This window comes from Lissotriton helveticus, chromosome 2_1 (genome assembly GCF_964261635.1).
Source record: "Lissotriton helveticus chromosome 2_1, aLisHel1.1, whole genome shotgun sequence".
NCBI lineage: Eukaryota > Metazoa > Chordata > Amphibia > Caudata > Salamandridae > Lissotriton > Lissotriton helveticus.
This window is the reverse complement of record NC_136059.1, coordinates 156,261,580-156,280,879: the sequence shown is the minus strand read 5'-3', so window position 1 is coordinate 156,280,879 and position 19,300 is coordinate 156,261,580. Positions and strand designations below refer to the sequence as shown.

The window sequence follows — 19,300 nt, the reverse complement described above, 5'->3', positions numbered from 1 at the left end:
TTGTGATGACTGCTTGGTTGCTGTCTTAGACATTCCTGATCTTGATCTGGGTTCTGAGAGTGATTGGATCAAGGATTTGGAATCTGATAGTGTGATTCATGAAGTTTTCAATCATGTCAAAAATGGTTGGCCAAGAGAAAAGAACCTACCTATTGCTCTCTAACATTTCTGGAAAGTTGAGGATGAATTATCCATAGAGGATGGTCTGCTATTGAGGGGGACAAGTTTGTACCTCCTAGTGTCTTCACGATTGTTGATAGGGCTCATGAAGGTCATCTTGGGGCTACCCTTACCAAATGGCGCATCCAGGACACATATTGGTGGCCAAGTATGGATACCAAGATTGATCTTGTGGTTGCCAATTGTTGTGTTTGTGGTGCATCCGACAAAAGTTGGAAAATTTCTGTTCCTCCTTTAATCCGCATTGAATATCCCACGGGTCCTTGGATGAAGCTAGGTATTGATGTCATGAGACCATACGAAGTTCTTCCTGAGGTTTAAGATTTGTATTGGTTCTTCTGCTTTATGCATCAAAATGGCCGGAAGTGACAATGGTGAAGGAAGCCAGCACGAAAACTGTTGTTGAATTTCTCAAAGATGTGTGGTTAAGAGAAGGTGTTCCTGAAACTCTGGTCTTGGACAACGGAAAACAATTTGACAGTACAGAATTCGAGAGTTTTCTTGCTGAGTCAGGTGTTAAACATAACAAGAGTTCTCTCTAATGGTTTAGTCGAGAGGATGAATAAGGTGGTGGGGGAGTGTATTAAGTGGGCCAGAGCTAGTGGTAATGACATTTGTAAAGCATTAAACACTATCGTGTGGTTCTATAGGACAACGCCACACTCTTCTACGAAGGTTTCACTATTTGAGCTGTTGAGGGGACGTAAACCCAACACTAATTATAGACCTGGTTGGATGAGCAAATGGGTCAAGCCTGAATCAGATGTAGCCCAACTGATGTCCTTTGCAAGTGACAATGTAGCCCTTGCTCAAGCCAAACAAAAAGAATGGTTTGATACACACAAATCTATCAAAGTTGTTCCGCTTAATGTGGGTGATATGATCAAAATTAGATCTGCTGTTCACAAAAAGAAAGGAGACCGCAAATTTAGTTCACCTGTTTAAGTTGTAAAAATCCATGGTAATGCTGTAAAAGTGGATGGTGGGCACTGGTGGAACCTTAACAGAGTTGTGAAAATTCGAGAGAAGCATGTACATTCAAATGTTTCAGACTGTGGTCATTCTCGTGGTGACCAGACTTGTTATAGGAACAATTCTAGGAACATTGTTAAACCTGCTAGATACAGGTCATAGTTTTGCAATCTAGATTTATTTATTTTTATTTTTTTTTTAAACTTATTTTTATTGGCATTTCGTTATTTGAACAATACAGATCTTATGGGTAAGCATACAGGCAAGTACATGTAGGACAGTATACAAAAGATTTAACCATGGTGATAAGTGGATTAAATCTGTAGAGTCCATTCATCAGTATCGCTGAAGAGTTAGGGGGGTGGAACACGGGGATGGAGCATGTAGGCGCTGAGAGTGGGCAAATCAGGAAGAAAATGGGGTCGGGTGACTTATGGGTCAATGAACCGTGCTACATCATGTTAGGGTCGCTAGAGGGTGGGGGCTCTGTGTCAAGTTGTGTACGGGGACCAATCGGTGTAGGGACTGGGTGTCAGATTGCGACTGTGGGCCGTCCAGGCATGTTATTAGCGGATGTCCGGGGACTGTGGTCTTGCATGTGTGGGGGGGGAAGATGGGGGGGTGTTGGCGGGGGCAGGCGTAGGGGTGTCTGGGTCATCACCGTGCTTCAACTGTCAAAAGCGATGGAGCAGCATAGCCCATTCAATGGAAATCGGGTGTTTACGGGATCCCTTAGCCTCCTCCTCGCGCAGTGAGTCTTCCTCTGCCGCTGTCCATTTACACACCGCTACCACCCAAGCCTCCGTAGGAGGGCCCGTAGGTGATCGCCAGTGCATGGCTATACATCTTTTAGTCAGTAATAACACTAGGGAGATGAAACACTTGTGCGCTTTAAGCTGCTTCTGTATTTTGAAGATGCCCAGCACACTAGTTTCCCAGGTAGCAAGGGTCGCTAGCCCCGTAAGGTCTCTCAGTGCACTGTGCACTGTCTGCCACAGGGGGTGGATGTCTGGGCAGCTCCAGAAGATGTGGCGGAAGTCTGCATCCGGGGAGTGGCACCTGGGGCAGAGGAATTGAGTGTCGGGATAGAATTTCTGCAAACGTGCCGGTGTCAGATACGCCCTATGAAGTATGTTATACTGTATGTTTTTAAAACGGGCGTTCCTGGATGTCTGTTTTGGGGCTTCGAGCGCCTTGACCCATTCCGAGTCATGCAGTGGATGTCCGATGTCGTCTTCCCACGTGGCATGCAGGGACACCAGGGGCGTATATGCGAGTTCGCGTAGCGCCTTGTATAACCAGGTGACCAAGTGTCGTCCCACTCCCATGTGCAGGATAGCGTGTATAACTGGATGTGTGTCTGGTTCTCTGGCGTGGAGGTTGTGGTGGGGACGGAAGCCCCCAAGGAGCTGGCGGTACCGCAGAACTGACCTGGGTGGAGATCATATTCGGCCACTAGACGATGGAATGGTTTAAGCTGTCCCTCTTCAAAGAACGACTCCATGTCTGTAATCCCGCACTCCGTCTATGCAGCGAGCATGGAGGCCGGGAAGTAGGATTCTAGTCTGGGCCAGCCGACCAACGGAAGTAAAGGGGAATATGGGGGCGCCCCGGGAGACATCCGGTGGACCCGGAGCATGCACCGACGCGCCACTGTAACCTGCAGAGGGTATGTACGCCGTGGTTTGGTGCCCGGGAGAAGGAGGCGGATGAGCTCCGGTGTGGGAATCCTGCCTGTTGGGGTACACGCTTCTTGTGTGTGTCGGTCCGCCGTCCAGTAAGACAACTATTGAAGTTGTGCCACGAGGAAGTAAGACTCAAAGGATGGGGCTCCGAGGCCCCCGTGGGTGGTAGGGAGTTGGAGGGTCTTCAGAGCTATTCTGTGCCTGCCCGATCCCCAAATGAGTGTACCAAGGCAGGAGTTGAGGGCCCGGAAGAAAGACCTGGGTGGAATCACTGGCAGGATTGTAAAATGATATCATTTTGGCCAGGGCTATCCGGCCAATCGGGGCTAGTGGGAGCTTGGTCCAGAAAGCGACTGCCGATCGAAGGCCAGCGAGTGTTCTGCAGTGATTGCCCTCAAAGACGTCTACAGGAGAGTGGTAAAGTCGGACCCCTAGGTATCGGGGTGCCTCTGTAGATCAGAATACCCTCTGTGTCCCCAGCCAGATGTCGCGGGGGGGGGGTAAATCCGGGTGAAATGGATACACCGTGGACTTGTCGCAATTCACTCGAAGTCCAGAGGTGTCTGCAAATTCTGGGAGTGCCGCCCATATAAGGGTAAGGTCAGCCGAGATATCTCGCACGTAAATTAAGAGGTCATCCGCGTACATAGAAACGCTGTGAGTGACTCACGCGAGTGGGATGCCCCAATGCAGACCCCCCTGACGCAATCTGATGGCCAGTGGTTCGACCGCAAGGGCGAAGAGGAGAGGCAAGAGGGGGCAGCCCTGCCTTGTGCCTCTCCGGATATCAAAGGCCGCGGAGATGTGTTACCCTATCCGGTCAGATCCGTGTATAATAGACGCGTGTATGCCATAACAACGGGGCCAATGTTGAGGCGGTGTAAGACCGAGAATAGGCATTGCCAGGTGAGGGTGTCAAAAGCCTTCTCGAGGTCTAGGATGAGGCAGGCAGAACGCGGGAATACGTTTTGCACCTGGTCTTGTATATGGAAGACGCGGCGGATATTCTGAGAGGTGTTCCTGCCGGGAACGAACCCGTACTGATCTGGGTGGACTAGCGGAAGTATTACCTGAATATATCTGTCCGCCAAGATTTTCGCCAGGATTTTGCAGTCGGCAGATAATAGTGTGATGGGGCGATATGACGCCATGAGGTGTGGGTCCCGATGCGGTTTCAGAAAAGTCACAATGACCGATTCCCGCAGTGAGTGGGGTAACACTCCTTGCTCGAGGGCTGTCGCGAACATTCGCGTTAAGTGCGGGACCACTAGAGGGGAGAAGGTCGAGTAGTACTCTAATGGGAATCCGTCGAGACCTGGGGCCTTGTTACGAGACAGGGCCCGCAGTGCCCGGGTGATATCAGAAGGCGCTATTTTAAAGTCCAGCACGAGTTTGTCGGCATCTTAGTTGAGGGCAGTGGCAACGGATCGAGGAAGTGATCTACAGATGATGCGATAGTGCGGGATCGGGGCACCATACACCACCGTGTAATACTGATGGAATGCTAAGAGGATCTCGGTCTGGGAACGTACTAGGTCGCCATCTTAGTTGATGATGTCGGCGATCGGCTTGGTTTCGGTGTCGTGCCGCGCCAGCCAGGCGAGCATCGCACCGGTTTTATCTCTATCTTTATGTACTCGGGAGGCATAAGCTCTGAAATTATATTTCCGGAGGTCGGCACAAGCCACCTGGTAGGCCGTCTTCGCCTCAGCCGTAAGTGCAGCATGTTCCTCGGATAGGTCGACCCGTTTAGTAAGTGTGGCAAGAAGCTGTTCCGCCTTGAGAAGTGCCTGTTCCAATGTGCGCCGAACCCCGGCGATTCGCTTGATACAGTCCCCGCGTGCCACCACCTTGAATGCATCCCACTCCACCAGCACCGAAGAAGCTGTGCCTGTATTAAGCGTGAAGAAGTCCTGTATACTCTACGTGTGTGCATGTTTAAATACCTGGTCAGTCAGACACTCCCGGGGTAGTCGCCAGGTAGGCACAGGCGGATGCGGGGGGTGCCAGTTGAGTCGCAGTATGTGGGCATCATGGTCCGAGATAACCCTGCCCAAGTAGTCCCTGAAGACAATCTTAGGGAGGATCGGCGCTAAGCAAAGAAATCTGTCCTGGCGCACCCGTAGATTATGGGGGACAGAGTGGAATGAGTATAGGCGGATATGTGGATGCAGGTGCCGCCAAGCATCGGTGAGCGCCCAGTGTGCGGACCAAGTGCGGAACTTCTCTGACTCTCTGGGGGCAGGGGACCGCGGGGTGGGGAGGGCGAGCGGTCCAGGGTAATGTCGAGAGTGCAATTGTAATCCCCCCCCCCCCAAGACCCAGGGAACGGCGGTGAACTGGGCTAGGATCCTGGTAAGGTAATCCCAAAATTTGTTCTGGTCTATGTTAGGGGCATAAATGCTTCCCAAGAGGACCCCCTGACCATCAAGGAGTCCCTCCAGCAGAGCATACCTGCCCTCTTTGTCCACCATCCGTCTAAGTTCCCGGAAGGGGGTGCCCGGCCTAACCCAGATCAGGGCACCGCGCGCGTACGCTGAGTATGTCGTAGCACATACCGACTGCACCATTTAGCCTGGAGCCTGCCTACTTCAGTGCCAGTGGTATGAGTCTCCTGTAGGAATGCAATTCCAGCAGCCATAGGCTTTATGTATGAGTAAACGGAGTAGCGCTTTCTGGGCGTGTGTAGGCCCCTGACATTGAGTGTGAGGACATTAACGTTCGAGCGTGGAACCGCCATCATCTAGCACCCACATGACAAGCAGAAAGCACCCATGTGACCCAACAGAGTGTGGTTCTATGTATCGTGTGTACGCCAGCTCGCGCCATGCTTCAGTGGGGTTTGGACAGTAACAAACAGGGGTGGAAACTATTGAAACAGGGGGTGGGAAACAGTCCCAATACATGGGATACATCACCAATGGTGGCATATCCAAACTAATTTCCCGCTAGGGGACAAGTATAACAAGAATCTGCGGGGGCGGCAGTACGTGTGCGTGCGAGGCTATGCGCTGATCGGGCTGTTGTAGGAGTAGTGAGTGTCGCGTATGAGCCTTCACATTATGAGCGTTTAAGTGGGACCATGGGTGTACAGGGTGAGCTAAATGCTCATGGAAATGACAAGAAAGTCTCACATTACGAAGAGGCACCAAGTTGTCCATCCAGGATAGCGTCCGCTGTTTGTGCGGTAACCAGGGGAGGAGTGGTAGAGCCGCCCCTCGTCAGCGAATTGTCGCTGTCGTGGTCTCCCTCCGGATTGAAGATATGCGGATGGCGTTCCAAGTCTTGTGCAACGGGTGACGATTGCAGTTCAATCACCGTCAGCAGGGCCTCTCGTCGCTTCCGTACTATTTGTGTCAGATCCGGTGACCCCGAGGGGGAGGATCCATGACTACTGATGGGGTCAGCGTGGGATCGCTTTGGGCCTCGCCTCCTGGACCGCTGTGCTTTAGGGGTTGAATCACGTTGATTCTCCGTCCTGGATAACAATGGGCAATGTTGGTCAGCCCAATCCTGCGCCTCATCAGCGGTGGCAAAGAAGATGGCGGCGCCCTTGTGTAGGACTTTGAGTCGAGCCGGGAACAGTAGGGAGTATTGGATATTGTTCGTGTGGAGTCGTCTCTTGACCTCGAGGAAGGTGGACCGCTGTTGTTGGACCACGCGGGCAGAATCCGGGATTACCATTATCTGCTGGTACTCCACCTGCAGGGGACCTGCCGCACGAGCCGCTCGAAGCACTGCGTCTCGGTCGCGGAAGTGCAGGAATTTAGCGAGCATCGGCCTTGGGGGAAATCCTGGTCTCGGTCTCCGGGCCGGGACCCTATGAGCGCGTTCAATGGAGAAGAACGCCGATCGGTCCGCAGCGAGGGTGAAAGATTTAGTCCATGACTCCATAAGGTTCAGGGGGTCCGAGTTCTCAATCCCCTCCGGGAGGCCCAGCACGCGGATGTTACAGCGTCTTGACCGTCCCTCCAAATCAACTTTGCTTTCTTCTAGGGCCGCCACGCGGTGTAAGACCTCCTGTAGAATGGTTTGCTGCGTCTTCACAATGGGTTGCAGGTCGGTCAATGTTTTCTCCCCCTCCTTCAGCCTTATCCGCCAGCTTGCGATGGTCGTTGCGGACCAAATTGATGTCGGTTAAAAGGGTGCCCAGACGCTCCTCCATTGATAGTCGCGACAGCTCGATGGCCGCTAATACCTGGTCCAGTTTCGCCGATAAAGTGGGGTCAGCCTGTGGCGTGTATGTTTGCAACCAGGCCCCGGTGTGGGGCATATTCTCGGGAGCCGTTTCAGGGACAGCGGTCACCTGCGTGCCCCTTGGTTTCCCCATGGTTGCGGTGTCTGAGATCCCACACGGTGTCGGTGGCAAGGAGGTGCGTCCCTTGGCGATGGGCAGCACGGGCAAACGAAGGTAAGATGAGGACTTGTGTCCGTTAGGCGGGGCCTAGTTCAGGCACAGAGTGTTCAGGGGCTGGTCCGTGGATCTCCTGGCGTCAATGTGGCCGCGCGCTCTGGAGGAATGAGGGAGAATAGGGAGACGAGATAAGGGGGGTCCGGGCCGAGATGTCTCCGGCGTGGCTGTCAGAAGCCCCTGGGAGGTCACCGAGTTACGGCAGGAGCAATCCTTGTGTCGAGGTGAGGGAAGTCCTCAGGCCGCCATGTTATGGTCAGGCAGCGCTGGCGGCCTGAAAGGCAGGGTCGTCCACCAAAATGAGCGGGACGTAGGAGCGTGCAGCTCACCTGAGAGAGTCAGGCCCACGAAGGTCCGCAGGGGATCACTACGTCTGTCCTCATGCGCGGATCATCCCGGGCGCCATTTTAAGGTCAGGCGCACCGGGGAAACAGGCGTCTGCAGAAGGAGCGTCGGCCATCCAGCGAGTCGCTGTACAGTTCGGCCCCTCCAGGGAGGTCTTAGCTATGGCGATCGGCTCCGGCGGTGTACTCTGTCCCCGGAGGTCCGTGCGGGAGCGGGTCTTGGCACCCACGGTACGGGGTCAGCATCCGTGGCTGGGAGGGATCCGATGCACTGGAGCACCCCGGTAGCTAGCCCCCGCTGGTCCACTGTCAAGGTCGGGTGGCAAACAGGTAGCTGCAGGCTCACCGTGACTGGGCCGAGCTGGTGGTGTGGCGTTACAGAGCCGCGAGCGCAATCTTGGGACTCGGCGCGCGGCTCCGGCAAAAAGTTCTCTCCGTGTTGCACCTTTTGGCGTGGGCAGCGCTGGGTCTCAGGATTGCCTCTGTCTGTCGTGGACTCCGGTGTGCAAGGCTCACGGCGATCCCCGGAACCGGGCAAGATGCTAGCCCGATCGCGGAGCCTCAGCAGAACATGACCGCCATCGTGGCTTGCTTAGCCGCGCCCCCCCTATATTTATTTTAGTTATTGTTATAATGTTTTGTTTTGGGTTTTTTAGAGGAGAAGAAGATGTGTTGTGATGTGTCTCTTATGTGTAGTGTACCTTTAAAGTATTTAGTTCTATGATGATGTGGAATTTTAGAATGCATGTATCCTAGCAACGTGATCTGTTGATCTTATGCTGTTAGCTGTTGGCTTTGTTATAAATGTAGCCAATAAATTAACCAGCTCAAGACTTCTTGTGTGTGCCTGGTTACTACAATGTCATTATAAGATTGTGGAATCTTGCTGTTGCCAAGTGAGCATCTTGGAAGGTGTGTGTTCTTTAATGGTGTGGAGCTGACTGGTGCAGGAGGTGCCCTGTTCTCCTCACCAGTGGGGTTTGTATGTTTAACTCAAATAAACAATTCTTCATCCACCCATTGACCAACAACTTTTTTGTCATTCATGCATGTCATTCCACTCAACAAACGTCTTTCCCTTTTTGTGCTACATGGTGAGTTGTCTCTATCACCACTGACCCAGCTCACTCCCTCACTCCATGCCAGAGCCCCAAGGGGGCATCGGTGTAGCTTTGGGGGGAGGGTGTTACACCCACAATAAATGTATTTTCTGTTAAATAGTTGGGTACAGGTGCTTTCAGTTTGGTATGGTGAGGTGTCTTGGATGTTTTCCATGCACACAGGTAAAAACAAACTGACACACACTCTTCCTCTCTATTTTCAAAATCTTCAAACATTTTGTTTTTTTTACAAAATGTTGTGTTTTCTCTCACTTAGTACCGCTGCCAGTCTGGATTCCTTTGCATTTCCACTCCTCTTAAGCCCCTCACATGAACCCTGATTGTCCTATAATGTATTTTAACATTATATGCCAACATGATTGTTGGCAAACCTGACGCTCACCCCTCACCTTCCCCCAATCTTTCTGACCAAGCTACATCCCTGCAAAGGGGCTACATGTCTATGGATTCTGGGGGTGTTTGTAAAAATGCACAAGGAAGACCAAGGGCCGCACTGCTTGGGGCCGAGTGGAGTATTTTATATAATGTCATCACTGTGTGCCTTCATCATGTGAAGAAACACCATTGAGCCCCTTGTCGTCTCACTTCCTGTATATATTTCTCCTCAGGTGATGTGACTGATTTCGCAGGACACAGGATGGAAATTACAGAGGTACGAGACTAGCCAATCCTTCAGTTCATGGTTTTAATATTAAAACTTAAATATTATCATGCAAAAAGAGTGAAAGAGTGTTCTGTTTGTGTTGAAGCAACTAATCTGTTCGCCCCCTCATGCACTGAGAGCATTTATTTTCATTCTCTTTGTAGTAAATATATGATCCATTTTTTCCGATCTCCCATTTGTGCATTTTTATAACATTATATAAGTGCCCCACCCTCTTTTTCTCTCTTTCTCTATGGGGATTCTTGATATTTGTTGTAGAGGATGGTTCTATAAAAATGTAGAGCAGAAATTAAGATATAAAAGAATATGCACAAGCCCTCATCTTTTTCTTTAAACTTTCCTTAGCATACTGAAAAAGTGGACTTTTCATTCAACCCATTGGCCGACCCAAAGTTTGTGTTCCATGATCACAGCTTGATTGAGTCCATCAAACTGGAAGAGCCGAGCACGCAAGAGTTCTTCCGATTGCTTGCGCTCTGCCACACGGCCATGTCGGAGGAAAAGAAGGAAGGTGAGCTTTCTTAAAACCTTTAGATCTGTGTTAAGGTCTCACGACCAACACAAGACGATCAATGACTCCATCTGAGGTTGTGGGCTCTGCCCTGTGATAGATCTAATAGCAGTTGAGAATTTAATGCTAGCCGGTGACAGTAGAGACTGCGGGCAGCCTTCTACACTATCTCAAGCTGAGAAACTGAACATGATACTACATAAAGAAGAGTCTCTCCACCCAATAGCATAGCTCATGTTCTTGGAGATAATCCAGCTGTGATGTCATTAGCCTCCAGACCCTGGCCATGTAATCTGTCTCCTCTTAGGTCCCAGTCAGCTCACAGTAGGGATGTTGGCACAGTGTGATTAGGAGTGTATTCAACTACAACAGTCATAAGCTAAGTACAGTGAACCTTTCAAGTTTTCAGTCATATGTCTAGTAAACTAAGTAAAATGAATTTGAGATATTTAAAAGTTGGAGTCAAACTGGTTTGGAAGACAGATACCACCAACAATGTGCCACAGTTTAAAAAAAAAGAAAAGCATTTTGACCCATTCCTAAAGCTGCTGGGAAATTGTACAATTTTTGTGCCATGAATTTACTAACTCTCCAAGTAGGTATTCGACCGTTTTTAGAGATGAATTAGGAGAATTAAAGGGGTATGTACAGAAGATCCGTGTAAAGAATGGTACTGTCCCTGTGCAACACAAAGTGAGAAGGGTTCCTCTTGCAGTTAGAGGGGAGGTTAAAAATTAATTATCAATGAAATGTTACAAGGGGGCATCATTGAACTTGTCGAGGACTCCACATGGCTGTCTCCGGTTGTGATCACGCAAAAAGCAGATGGCAAGGTAAGATTTTGTGTGGACTTAAGATCGTTGAATAAAAATATTGTGGCAGACACCTTTCCTCTCCCCAATATTGGAGAGTTGGTGTCCACGTTACAGGGTACGAAGTTCTTCATGAAATTAGATCTGAAGAGCGCATATCATCAGATCCGCGTTCATGACGATTCCAGACAGTTAACTGTGTTCATAACCACGGAAGGTACATTCCAGTTTACGAGACTTCCTTTTGGATTGATCTCTGCTGCCAGCATTTTTCAACGTATGGTAACAGAGATTTTTAAAGGAATAAAAAAGGCAGTGTTTTTTCCAGGTGACATTCTTGTTTTCGGTGACACCATCTCTGAACACAACCAAGTGCTCAAGTCTGTGTTGCAAAGAATTGATTAAGCGGGCTTAACATTACGTAAAGTAAAATGTTGCTTCCTTGTTCAGCACATAGAGTACTTGGGTTATGAGAGTTCAGTTCAAGGGGTCAAACCGAAACTAAATCTCTTAGATGCCATACAATCAGCTCCATGTCCCACTGACAAGGATCAACTCCGCTCATTCATGGGCCTTATATAGTTTTCATCTAAATTTGTGAAGAACTTTTCGGACAAAACATTAACGTTGAGGGTTTTGCTCAAGAAAGGAGCAACATTTTCATGGAATGATAGTCATGTTGAGTGTTTCAATACTATCAAGAAGTGAAGCTAAAGTTTTGGCCCCCCCTTGATATCAATCGTACTTCTGTATAAATGGTGGATGCGAGTGCCACCGGTTTGGGAGCTGTACTCAGGAAGGAGAGAAAACCATCACCTTTGCCTCTGGTACCCTTTCTTCTTCTGCGCAAAATTATTCACTAATAGAAAAAGAGGCTTTATCTGCTGCTTGGGGAGTGCAATATTTTAGGACTTATTTGTGGGGTACGAAATTTCAACTGAAAACTGATCACAAACCCCTCATTAGGGTTTTGTCTCCAGGTGGTGCTGTAAAAGGCTCCCCAAGATTAGCAAGACTTGCTTTCAGACTTCAGGAGTTCCAGTATGACATTTCCTACAACACGCTAAATACAGCCGGAACGCTGACAGTCGAGGAATGAAATGGTGTTGCTTAACAAGTTGTGATAGGTATAAATACCATACCGGTAACATTGATGGATGATACTCTTGAGCTTACCACCATTGTGCACAGCATTTGTCATTACATCCTTTCTACCAAGGGAGCTATTGGAAGCAATTGATACATTGTACTTTTCACGTCTTTTATCGTTTGAAAAAATTCTACTTAGAGATTGGAGAAGGATGTAACAAGAAGAATTTGGCCCTGAAGAAGTCCGTAAGGACGAAACGCGTTGGATACTTCGTGTCATTTAAAAAAAAAAAAGAACTTTGAGTAAAGAAATTACACAACGAACTGCTGCTTTGTCTCTGAAAATTCGTTTTTTACAAACATATGTATCAGTGAGGGGAGTGCCGGATCACTGTTTGCTAATTATTGTTTTGTGGAGTGTTCCATAGGAGACGTTAGGGTATTGCGTCTCAGGTCCTTGGCACCTAAGCTAATTACTGTAACCCATTTAGGGGATAGGTGCAGTCGCATTTGCCCCAAACCCTGTGAGCTTTGTCATTATCATTTTGATATTTCCTACATTCAAGGTTGGCGCAATGTAAAGGCTGACTGTCTCTCTAGACTTTCAGTCAAGAGTGAAGACACAACAGTTGATTTTTCAGATGCTCAAGATGAAGGTGCTGTGTCCTTTATTCATGATGTCCTGACTTTAGTTGATAGTACTTTCACCAAGGATGAATGGTGTGTTGCAATGGAAAAGGACATTGTTCTCACTAAGGTCATAGAGCTTGTCAAATTAGGTGACAGGCGTGAGAGCTGTGTTCAACCTCCACTCCGACAATTTCTTAAAGTTATACATGAGCTTTCGGTCACTTGTGACAGTATTCTCATGAGAGGTGACAGATACATCCCACCATTCAGTTTGAGGTTGAAATTGTTGAAACTGGCTCATGAAGGTCACTTAGGGCAAACACTCACACAGCGCAGACTTAAGGCAGGCTTTTGGTATCCAGCTATGGATGCACACGTAGCGTCCTGGGTAGAAAATTGCTCTGCTTGTAGGGATGGTGAAAAAATACTTAAAATTGCTTCAGGTTCTACGTTAGGTCACATTGTCACGCCAGACCAACCATGGCAAAGTGTGTGTCTGGACTTCATCAGGTCAATGGATGAACTGTCCATCACTCATCGGTTTGCAATTGTAGTTTTTTTTTAAAACTTATTTTTATTAGCATTTTATAATTTGAGCATAACAAGTTATGAAACAAGGCATACAAACAAGTAAAATACGGCATTTGTATAAGTCCATTATGTCATCGGTGATGTTTGAAGCGGATCAGTAGGTCTTGTGTCAACCGCGGTACTTGGAACCGGGGCGTAAAAACTGGGGATAGGTGCATGGATTTACGAAGTATGGGTATAAGGTGCGGGTCTGGGTGGTGTGTGTCTCGCTAAGCTGTACAGCGGCATTCCAATGCCGCGTGTGGAAGGGCATAGTTGGGCCAGTAGCAAAGCTCGATCGCCTAGTATGATAGGATGCGGGGTGCAACTGTCAACGTCACGAGCGTGCCAACGGTGGGGGTCTAATATCTGCGGTCGTGACTTGCGTTAGTGGTTGAGGGACAGTGGGGCTGAGCGGGCCGGCCTCCGGCTCTTCGCTGCGCATTGATTGTTTGAAGCGGTGTAGCAGTAGGGCCCACTCCATGGAGATGGGGTGTTTACGTATCCCTGTGACCTCTTCCTCGCGCAGTGCCTCCTCCTCTGCCGCCGCCCATTTATATACAGCTCCCACCCACACCGCCCGTGGGGGATCGCCAGTGCATGGCTATACTCCTTTTGGCTAATAAAATTGCTAGTGAGATGAAACGCTTGTGCGCTTTAAGGTGCTTCTGTATCCTAAATATGCCTAGCACGCTAGCCTCCCAAGTGTTCAGGAGTGTGAGTCCTGTGAGGTCTCTCAGAGTGTCATGGATAGTTTGCCACAAGGACCGAAGTGTAGGACAGCTCCAGAATATGTGGTGAAAGTCTGCTTCTGGGGAATGGCATCTGGGGCAGAGGAACTGTGTGTCGGGGTAGAATTTTTGCAAGCGCGTCGGTGTCAGATACGCCCTGTGGAGTATATAAAATTGTATATTTTTAAAGCGGGCATTTCTGGACACCTTTTTCGGGAATTCAAGGGCTCTGGCCCATTCCTTCTCATGCAATGGACGTCCTATTTCATCCTCCCAGGTGGTGCGTAAAGTCGTTAGGGGTGTGTTTGTTAGTTCTCCGAGTGCTTTATAAAGCCAAGTGACTAAATGTCGCCCAACTCCCATGTGTAGAACGGTATGTATGACCGGGTGTGCGTTCGGTTCCCCGTCTAAGAGGTTGTGATGTGGGCGGAAGCACTCGAGGCGTTGGCGATACCGTAGGAACTGGCCCGGGGGGAGATTGTACTCCTCCATGAGGCGTTGGAATGATTTGATCTGCCCGTCTTCAAAGAGGGACTCCATGTCGGTGATCCCGCAGTCCGTCCATGTCGTTAGCATGTTGGCTGTATAGTAGGGTTTGTGCCTAGGCCAGCCACCAAGCGGGAACAGTGGGGAGTATGGGGACGTCCCTGGTGACATGCGGTGAACTCGCATCATGCATTGGCGTGCCACCGTTACTTGTAGGGGGTAAGTGCGCCGTGGCTTGGTACCGGGAAGGAGAAGGCGAGTAAGTTCTGGGGTGGAAACACTACCTGTCGCGGTGTGTGTCTCGTTTGTGTGTCGGCCCGCGGTCCAGTAAGATAGCCATTGAAGTTGTGCCGCTAAAAAATAGGATTTGAAGGATGGGGCTCCTAGGCCTCCCTGGGTTGTAGGTAACTGCAGTGTCTTCAGTGCTATTCTATGTCTACCCGACCCCCAGATTTATGTGCCAAGAACGGAGTTGAGGTAACGGAAGAAGGTTCTGGGTGGGATCACCGGTAGGTTTGTGAAGTGGTATAATAGCCAGGGGAGCATTATCATTTTAGCCAAAGCCACTCGGCCAATCAGGGCCAACGGGAGTCTGTTCCAGAATCCGACTGCTGATCTAATGCCAGCAAGTGCCCTACCGTGGTTGCCCTCAAAGATATCGGCCGGGGAATGGTAGAGGCGGATCCCGAGGTAACGGGGAGCTTCCGTACTCCAGGACACCCTCTGAGTTCCCATCCATATGTCACAAGGGGGCAAATTTGGATGGAAGGGGTACACCGTGCATTTGTCCCAGTTTACTTTTAGTCCGGAGGCTTCCGCGAATTCAGTGAGTGTCGCCCATATAGGTGTCAGGTCATCTGTAATGTCCCGTACATATATTAAAAGATCGTCGGCGTACATGGAGACGCTAGGTATGGTATCCGCGATAGGGATGCCCCAGTGAATGCCCTCCTGTCGTAGTTGTATGGCCAGTGGTTCAACAGCAAGGGCGAAAAGGAGGGGTGAGAGGGGGCAGCCTTGCCTCGTGGCCTTTCGTACCTCAAATTCCATGGAAATGCGTCTCCCTATTCAGAACCGTGTGGTGAGTTTGGTATATAGAAGTCGCGGTATGCCAGAAGGATGGGGCCGATATTTATACGGTGTAAGACGGAGAATAGATACTGCCAGGTGAGGGTATCGAAAGCCTTCTCAAGTTCTAGGATGAGACAGGCTGACCGGGGGTGCGTGTCTCTCACCTGATCCTGACCGTGGAAGATGCAACGTATGTTCTGGGATGTGTTTCTACCGGGGACGAACCCGCATTGGTCCGGGTGAATCAGGGGGCGTATTATTTGTATATATCTGTCTGCCAATATCCTCCCGAGAATTTTACAGTCGGTGGAGAGGAGTGTGATGGGACGATACGATGCCATAAGTTGTGGGTCTTGATGCGGTTTCAAGAAGGTAACAATTATAGATTCCCTAAGGGATTTGGGTAGTTCCCCTTGTTCGAGCGCCGTCGCGAACATCAGTGTTAACAACGGGACTAATAGGGGGGTAGTGGAGTATGTAATACTCCAGTGGGAGTCCGTCCAATCCTGGTGCCTTGTTACGGGCCAGGGCATGCAGCGCCTGGGTAATGTCAGTGGACACTATCGCTGTGTCTAATGCCAGCCTATCTGTCTTCGTGATTGTAGGCAGCGTTAGAGGATCGAGGAAATGGTCTATTAGAGTCTGTGCGGTTGGGGTCGGATTGCTATATACCTTCGCGTAATGTTGTTGAAACGCCACCAGGATCTCATCCTGGGAGCGCACCAGGATGCCTCCGGGGTTAAAAATTTCAGTGATAGGTTTTATGTCTGTGTCCTGCCGTGCCAACGATGCTAGCATCGTGCCAGTTTTATCTCTCTCTTTATGCATCCGGGTGGCATAAGCTCTGAAATTATACCTACGAAGGTCACCACAGGCCGCTTGGTAAGCTGTTTTGGCCTTGGCCGTAGGTGTCACCCGTTCCTCGGATAGGTCGTCTTGTTTAGTGGTGCTTTTGTGCTTTTATGAGTGCCTGCTCTAATGTCCGTGGAACCCCTGTTATTTGCTTGATGCATTCTCCACGGGCCACTACTTTAAACGCGTCCCATTCTACTAATACCGATGAAGCCGTTCCTGCATTGTGGGTAAATAAGTCTTGAAAGCTTTGCGCTTGGTCATGTTTAAAGACCTGATCTGTTAGGCAGTCTCGGGGTAGGCGCCAGGTGGGGACAGTGGGGTGCGGTGGTCTCCAGCTTAACCGTAGTATATGTGCATCATGGTCCGATACGATCCTGCCCATATAGTCCGTGGACAAAATCTTGGGGAGAATCGACACGGAGCAGAGGAATCTGTTTAGACGTACCCGTAGGTTATGTGGGATGGAGTAAAATGAATAAATTTGGGTATGTGGGTGATTGAGTAGGCTTGCATCTGTGAGTGCCCAGTGTGTGGTCCAGGCCTGAAATTTCTCAGTTTGCTTGAGGGCAGGGGAGTGCAAGGGTGGGGGGTGGGATCGGTCCATGAGCAAGGTCCAGTGTGCAATTGTAATCCCCACCTAGAATCCAGGGGATGGTAGTGAATTGAGCTAGGACCCCCTTGAGATGGTCCCAAAATTTGTCCTGCTCTATGTTGGGAGCGTAAATGCTACCTAAGAGAACTGCTTGGCCATCTATGAGTCCCTCTAGTAAGGCGTATCTGCCACCCGTCTAAGTTCCTGGAATGGAGTTCCTAGCCTAACCCAGATTAGGGCGCCGCGTGCATATGCCGAATAAGTCGTGGCACAGACTGTGCCACGCCATTTAGCTTGTAGTTTGCCTGCTTCAGTGCTATTAAGGTGCGACTCCTGGAGGAATGCGATCCTGGCGTTATGGCGTTTTATGTACGAGTATATGGTGTAGCGCTTCCTCGGTATATGTAGGCCCCTGACATTGAGCGTGAGGATACAAATGTCTGACTGTTGTGCTGTCATTATCATGTGTCGACGTTATGGCCCGCAGGGGGGGCATGCATCTATCGAGGCCCCCGACCCAGTAGCCCTTCTGCCGGGGGATGCGCCCATATGACCCACCATAGTGCTTTCTAATGTGTGGCACGTACCCTGACTTGTACCATGCTATGAGGGGAGTGGGACGGAACTGAACCAAGGTCTGAACTGGCGTAACTGGGGTCGGGAAACAGTCCCAATACTTAGGACCCATCTTTGGTAGCGATACGTCCAAACTAATTCCCTACGAGGGGAAAGGTGTGACAAGAAACTGCGGGGGTGGCAGTGTGTGTGTGCGCGATACTTCACGCTGATCGGGCCTTTGGAGAATCAGTGGATGTCACACTAGAACCATCATACTGTAATGGTATTGCATATGTGGTGCAAGGGGAGTCCAGTTCGGGCCGGGCGCCCATGGTAATGTCCGTGAGATCTTTTCACATCGAAGAGGCGCCTAGTTGTCCATCTAGGATAGCATCAGCCGTCTGTGGGGTGACCAGGGGGGGCGTGATGGAGTCCCCGCCGGACAATGCTCCGTCGCTGTCATTTTCTCTCTCCGACGTGAATATGTGTGGGGGTCGATCGATGTCCTGCGTTAGGGGCGATGTTTGCAAGTCGATCACTGCCTGTAGTGCCTCCCGGCGTTCCCGCACAATTTGTGTCAAGTCCTGAGATTCTTGGGGGGAGGACCCGGTCCTTCTAGCGGTGGCGCTGTGGGGTCGCTTTGGGCCGCGTCTTCTGGGTCATGATGGTTTGGGACTGGAGTTGCACAGGGTCTCTGCCCTGGACTGTAGTGGGCAGAGCTGATCCGCCCAATCATGTGCGTCTTCGGCGGTGGTGAAGAAGATGGCAGAGCCCTTGTGTAGAACCTTGAGGCGAGCCGGATAAAGCAAGGAATATTGAACATTGTTCGCTCGTAGCTGCCTTTTCACATCCAGGAAAGAGGACCTCTGTTGTTGTATGGCATGTGCGTAGTCTGGAAAAACCATTATTTGCTTGTTTTCTACTTGCAAGGGGCTTGCTAATCGAGCCGCCCGTAGCACTGCATCCCTGTCGCGGAAGTGCAGGAACTTTGCAAGCATCGGTCTCGGGGCAGATCCTAGTGGCGGTTTTCGGGCTGGGACCCTGTGGGCGCGTTCAATGGAGAAAAATGCAGTCCGGTCTGTAGTCGGGGTAAAGGATTTCACCCACGTCTCCATTTAGTCCAGGGCGTTCTAGCCTTCAACTCCCTCTGGCAGACCCAGCACGCGAATGTTACAGCGCCTCGACCGCCCTTCCAAATCGTCTGCACGCTCCTCCATGACAGCCAGGCGGTGGAGGACATCTTGCAGCGTGGTTTGATGTGTCTTAACAACGGGTTGTAGGTCAGCTAGCGTCTTCTTCTCGTCCTTCACTTTATCCGCGAGCTTCCGATGGTCGTTGCGGATTAGGCTGATATCGGTCGCCAGGGGGCCCAGTCGCTCCTCCATAGACAACTGGGAAAATTCGATGGCCGCCAGCACTTGGTCCAGTTTGGCTGATACTGTTGGGTCAGCCTGCGACGCATTAGTGTGTGACCATGCCCGCGTGTGTGGCATATTCTCTGGGGCAGTTTCCGGCACAGTAGTTGGCTGCGTCGCCCTTGGTTTCCCCATGGTGACGATCACGGGGTCACCTCGTGGTGTCAGGTGCTGCGAGGAATGCGTCACCAAGCGAGCCTCATCTCCGGACAAGTGGAACGTGGGGCTGGTCGGTTCTCACCAGCCTAGCTTGTAGGCACCCAGGTAGGAGTGCGGGGCGTCAACGCACTGCCCAGGGTATGTCCGCCATCGCACTCCGGCCTCTCAAAGTACCGTGTCCTGGGTGGGGAGGCAAGTAGTGTCCGAGTTGCAGGTAGCACAGGGGCCGGGTCTTGTGCCCCTAATATCAAGTTTGACCTGTCCGATGTAGGAGTAGGGGAAGCTATTGCACCTCCATGTTAAGGTCAGGCAACCCCCTCTTCGCCATGAGGTTTGAAGTACAGTAGCAGTGACCTGCCGGGGGCGCCCGCCCAAGGGAGCTCTCCAGGGAGGGGCAGGGGAGCGCGGCTCACCTCCGATTGTCGCTCGTGCAGGCACTCCCTG

At 50.5% G+C, this 19,300-nt stretch overlaps 1 protein-coding gene and 1 long non-coding RNA gene across 3 annotated transcripts in view; one reads left to right on the top strand and one right to left on the bottom strand.

Moving 5' to 3' along the window:
* Positions 1-19,300, top strand: part of LOC144817820 (phospholipid-transporting ATPase ID-like) — an 892,949-nt gene that overhangs the window by 773,640 nt on the left and 100,009 nt on the right. For both annotated transcript variants that reach the window (XM_078674658.1, XM_078674659.1), the window contains exons 14-15: positions 9,322-9,365; positions 9,723-9,888. In XM_078674658.1, the coding sequence (XP_078530784.1) occupies positions 9,322-9,365; positions 9,723-9,888 (210 nt within the window). The remainder of the gene's footprint in view (positions 1-9,321; positions 9,366-9,722; positions 9,889-19,300) is intronic.
* The window catches only part of LOC144817821 (uncharacterized), a 573,792-nt gene that overhangs the window by 542,618 nt on the left and 11,874 nt on the right, over positions 1-19,300 (bottom strand). The gene's annotated exons all lie outside the window — the stretch shown is intronic.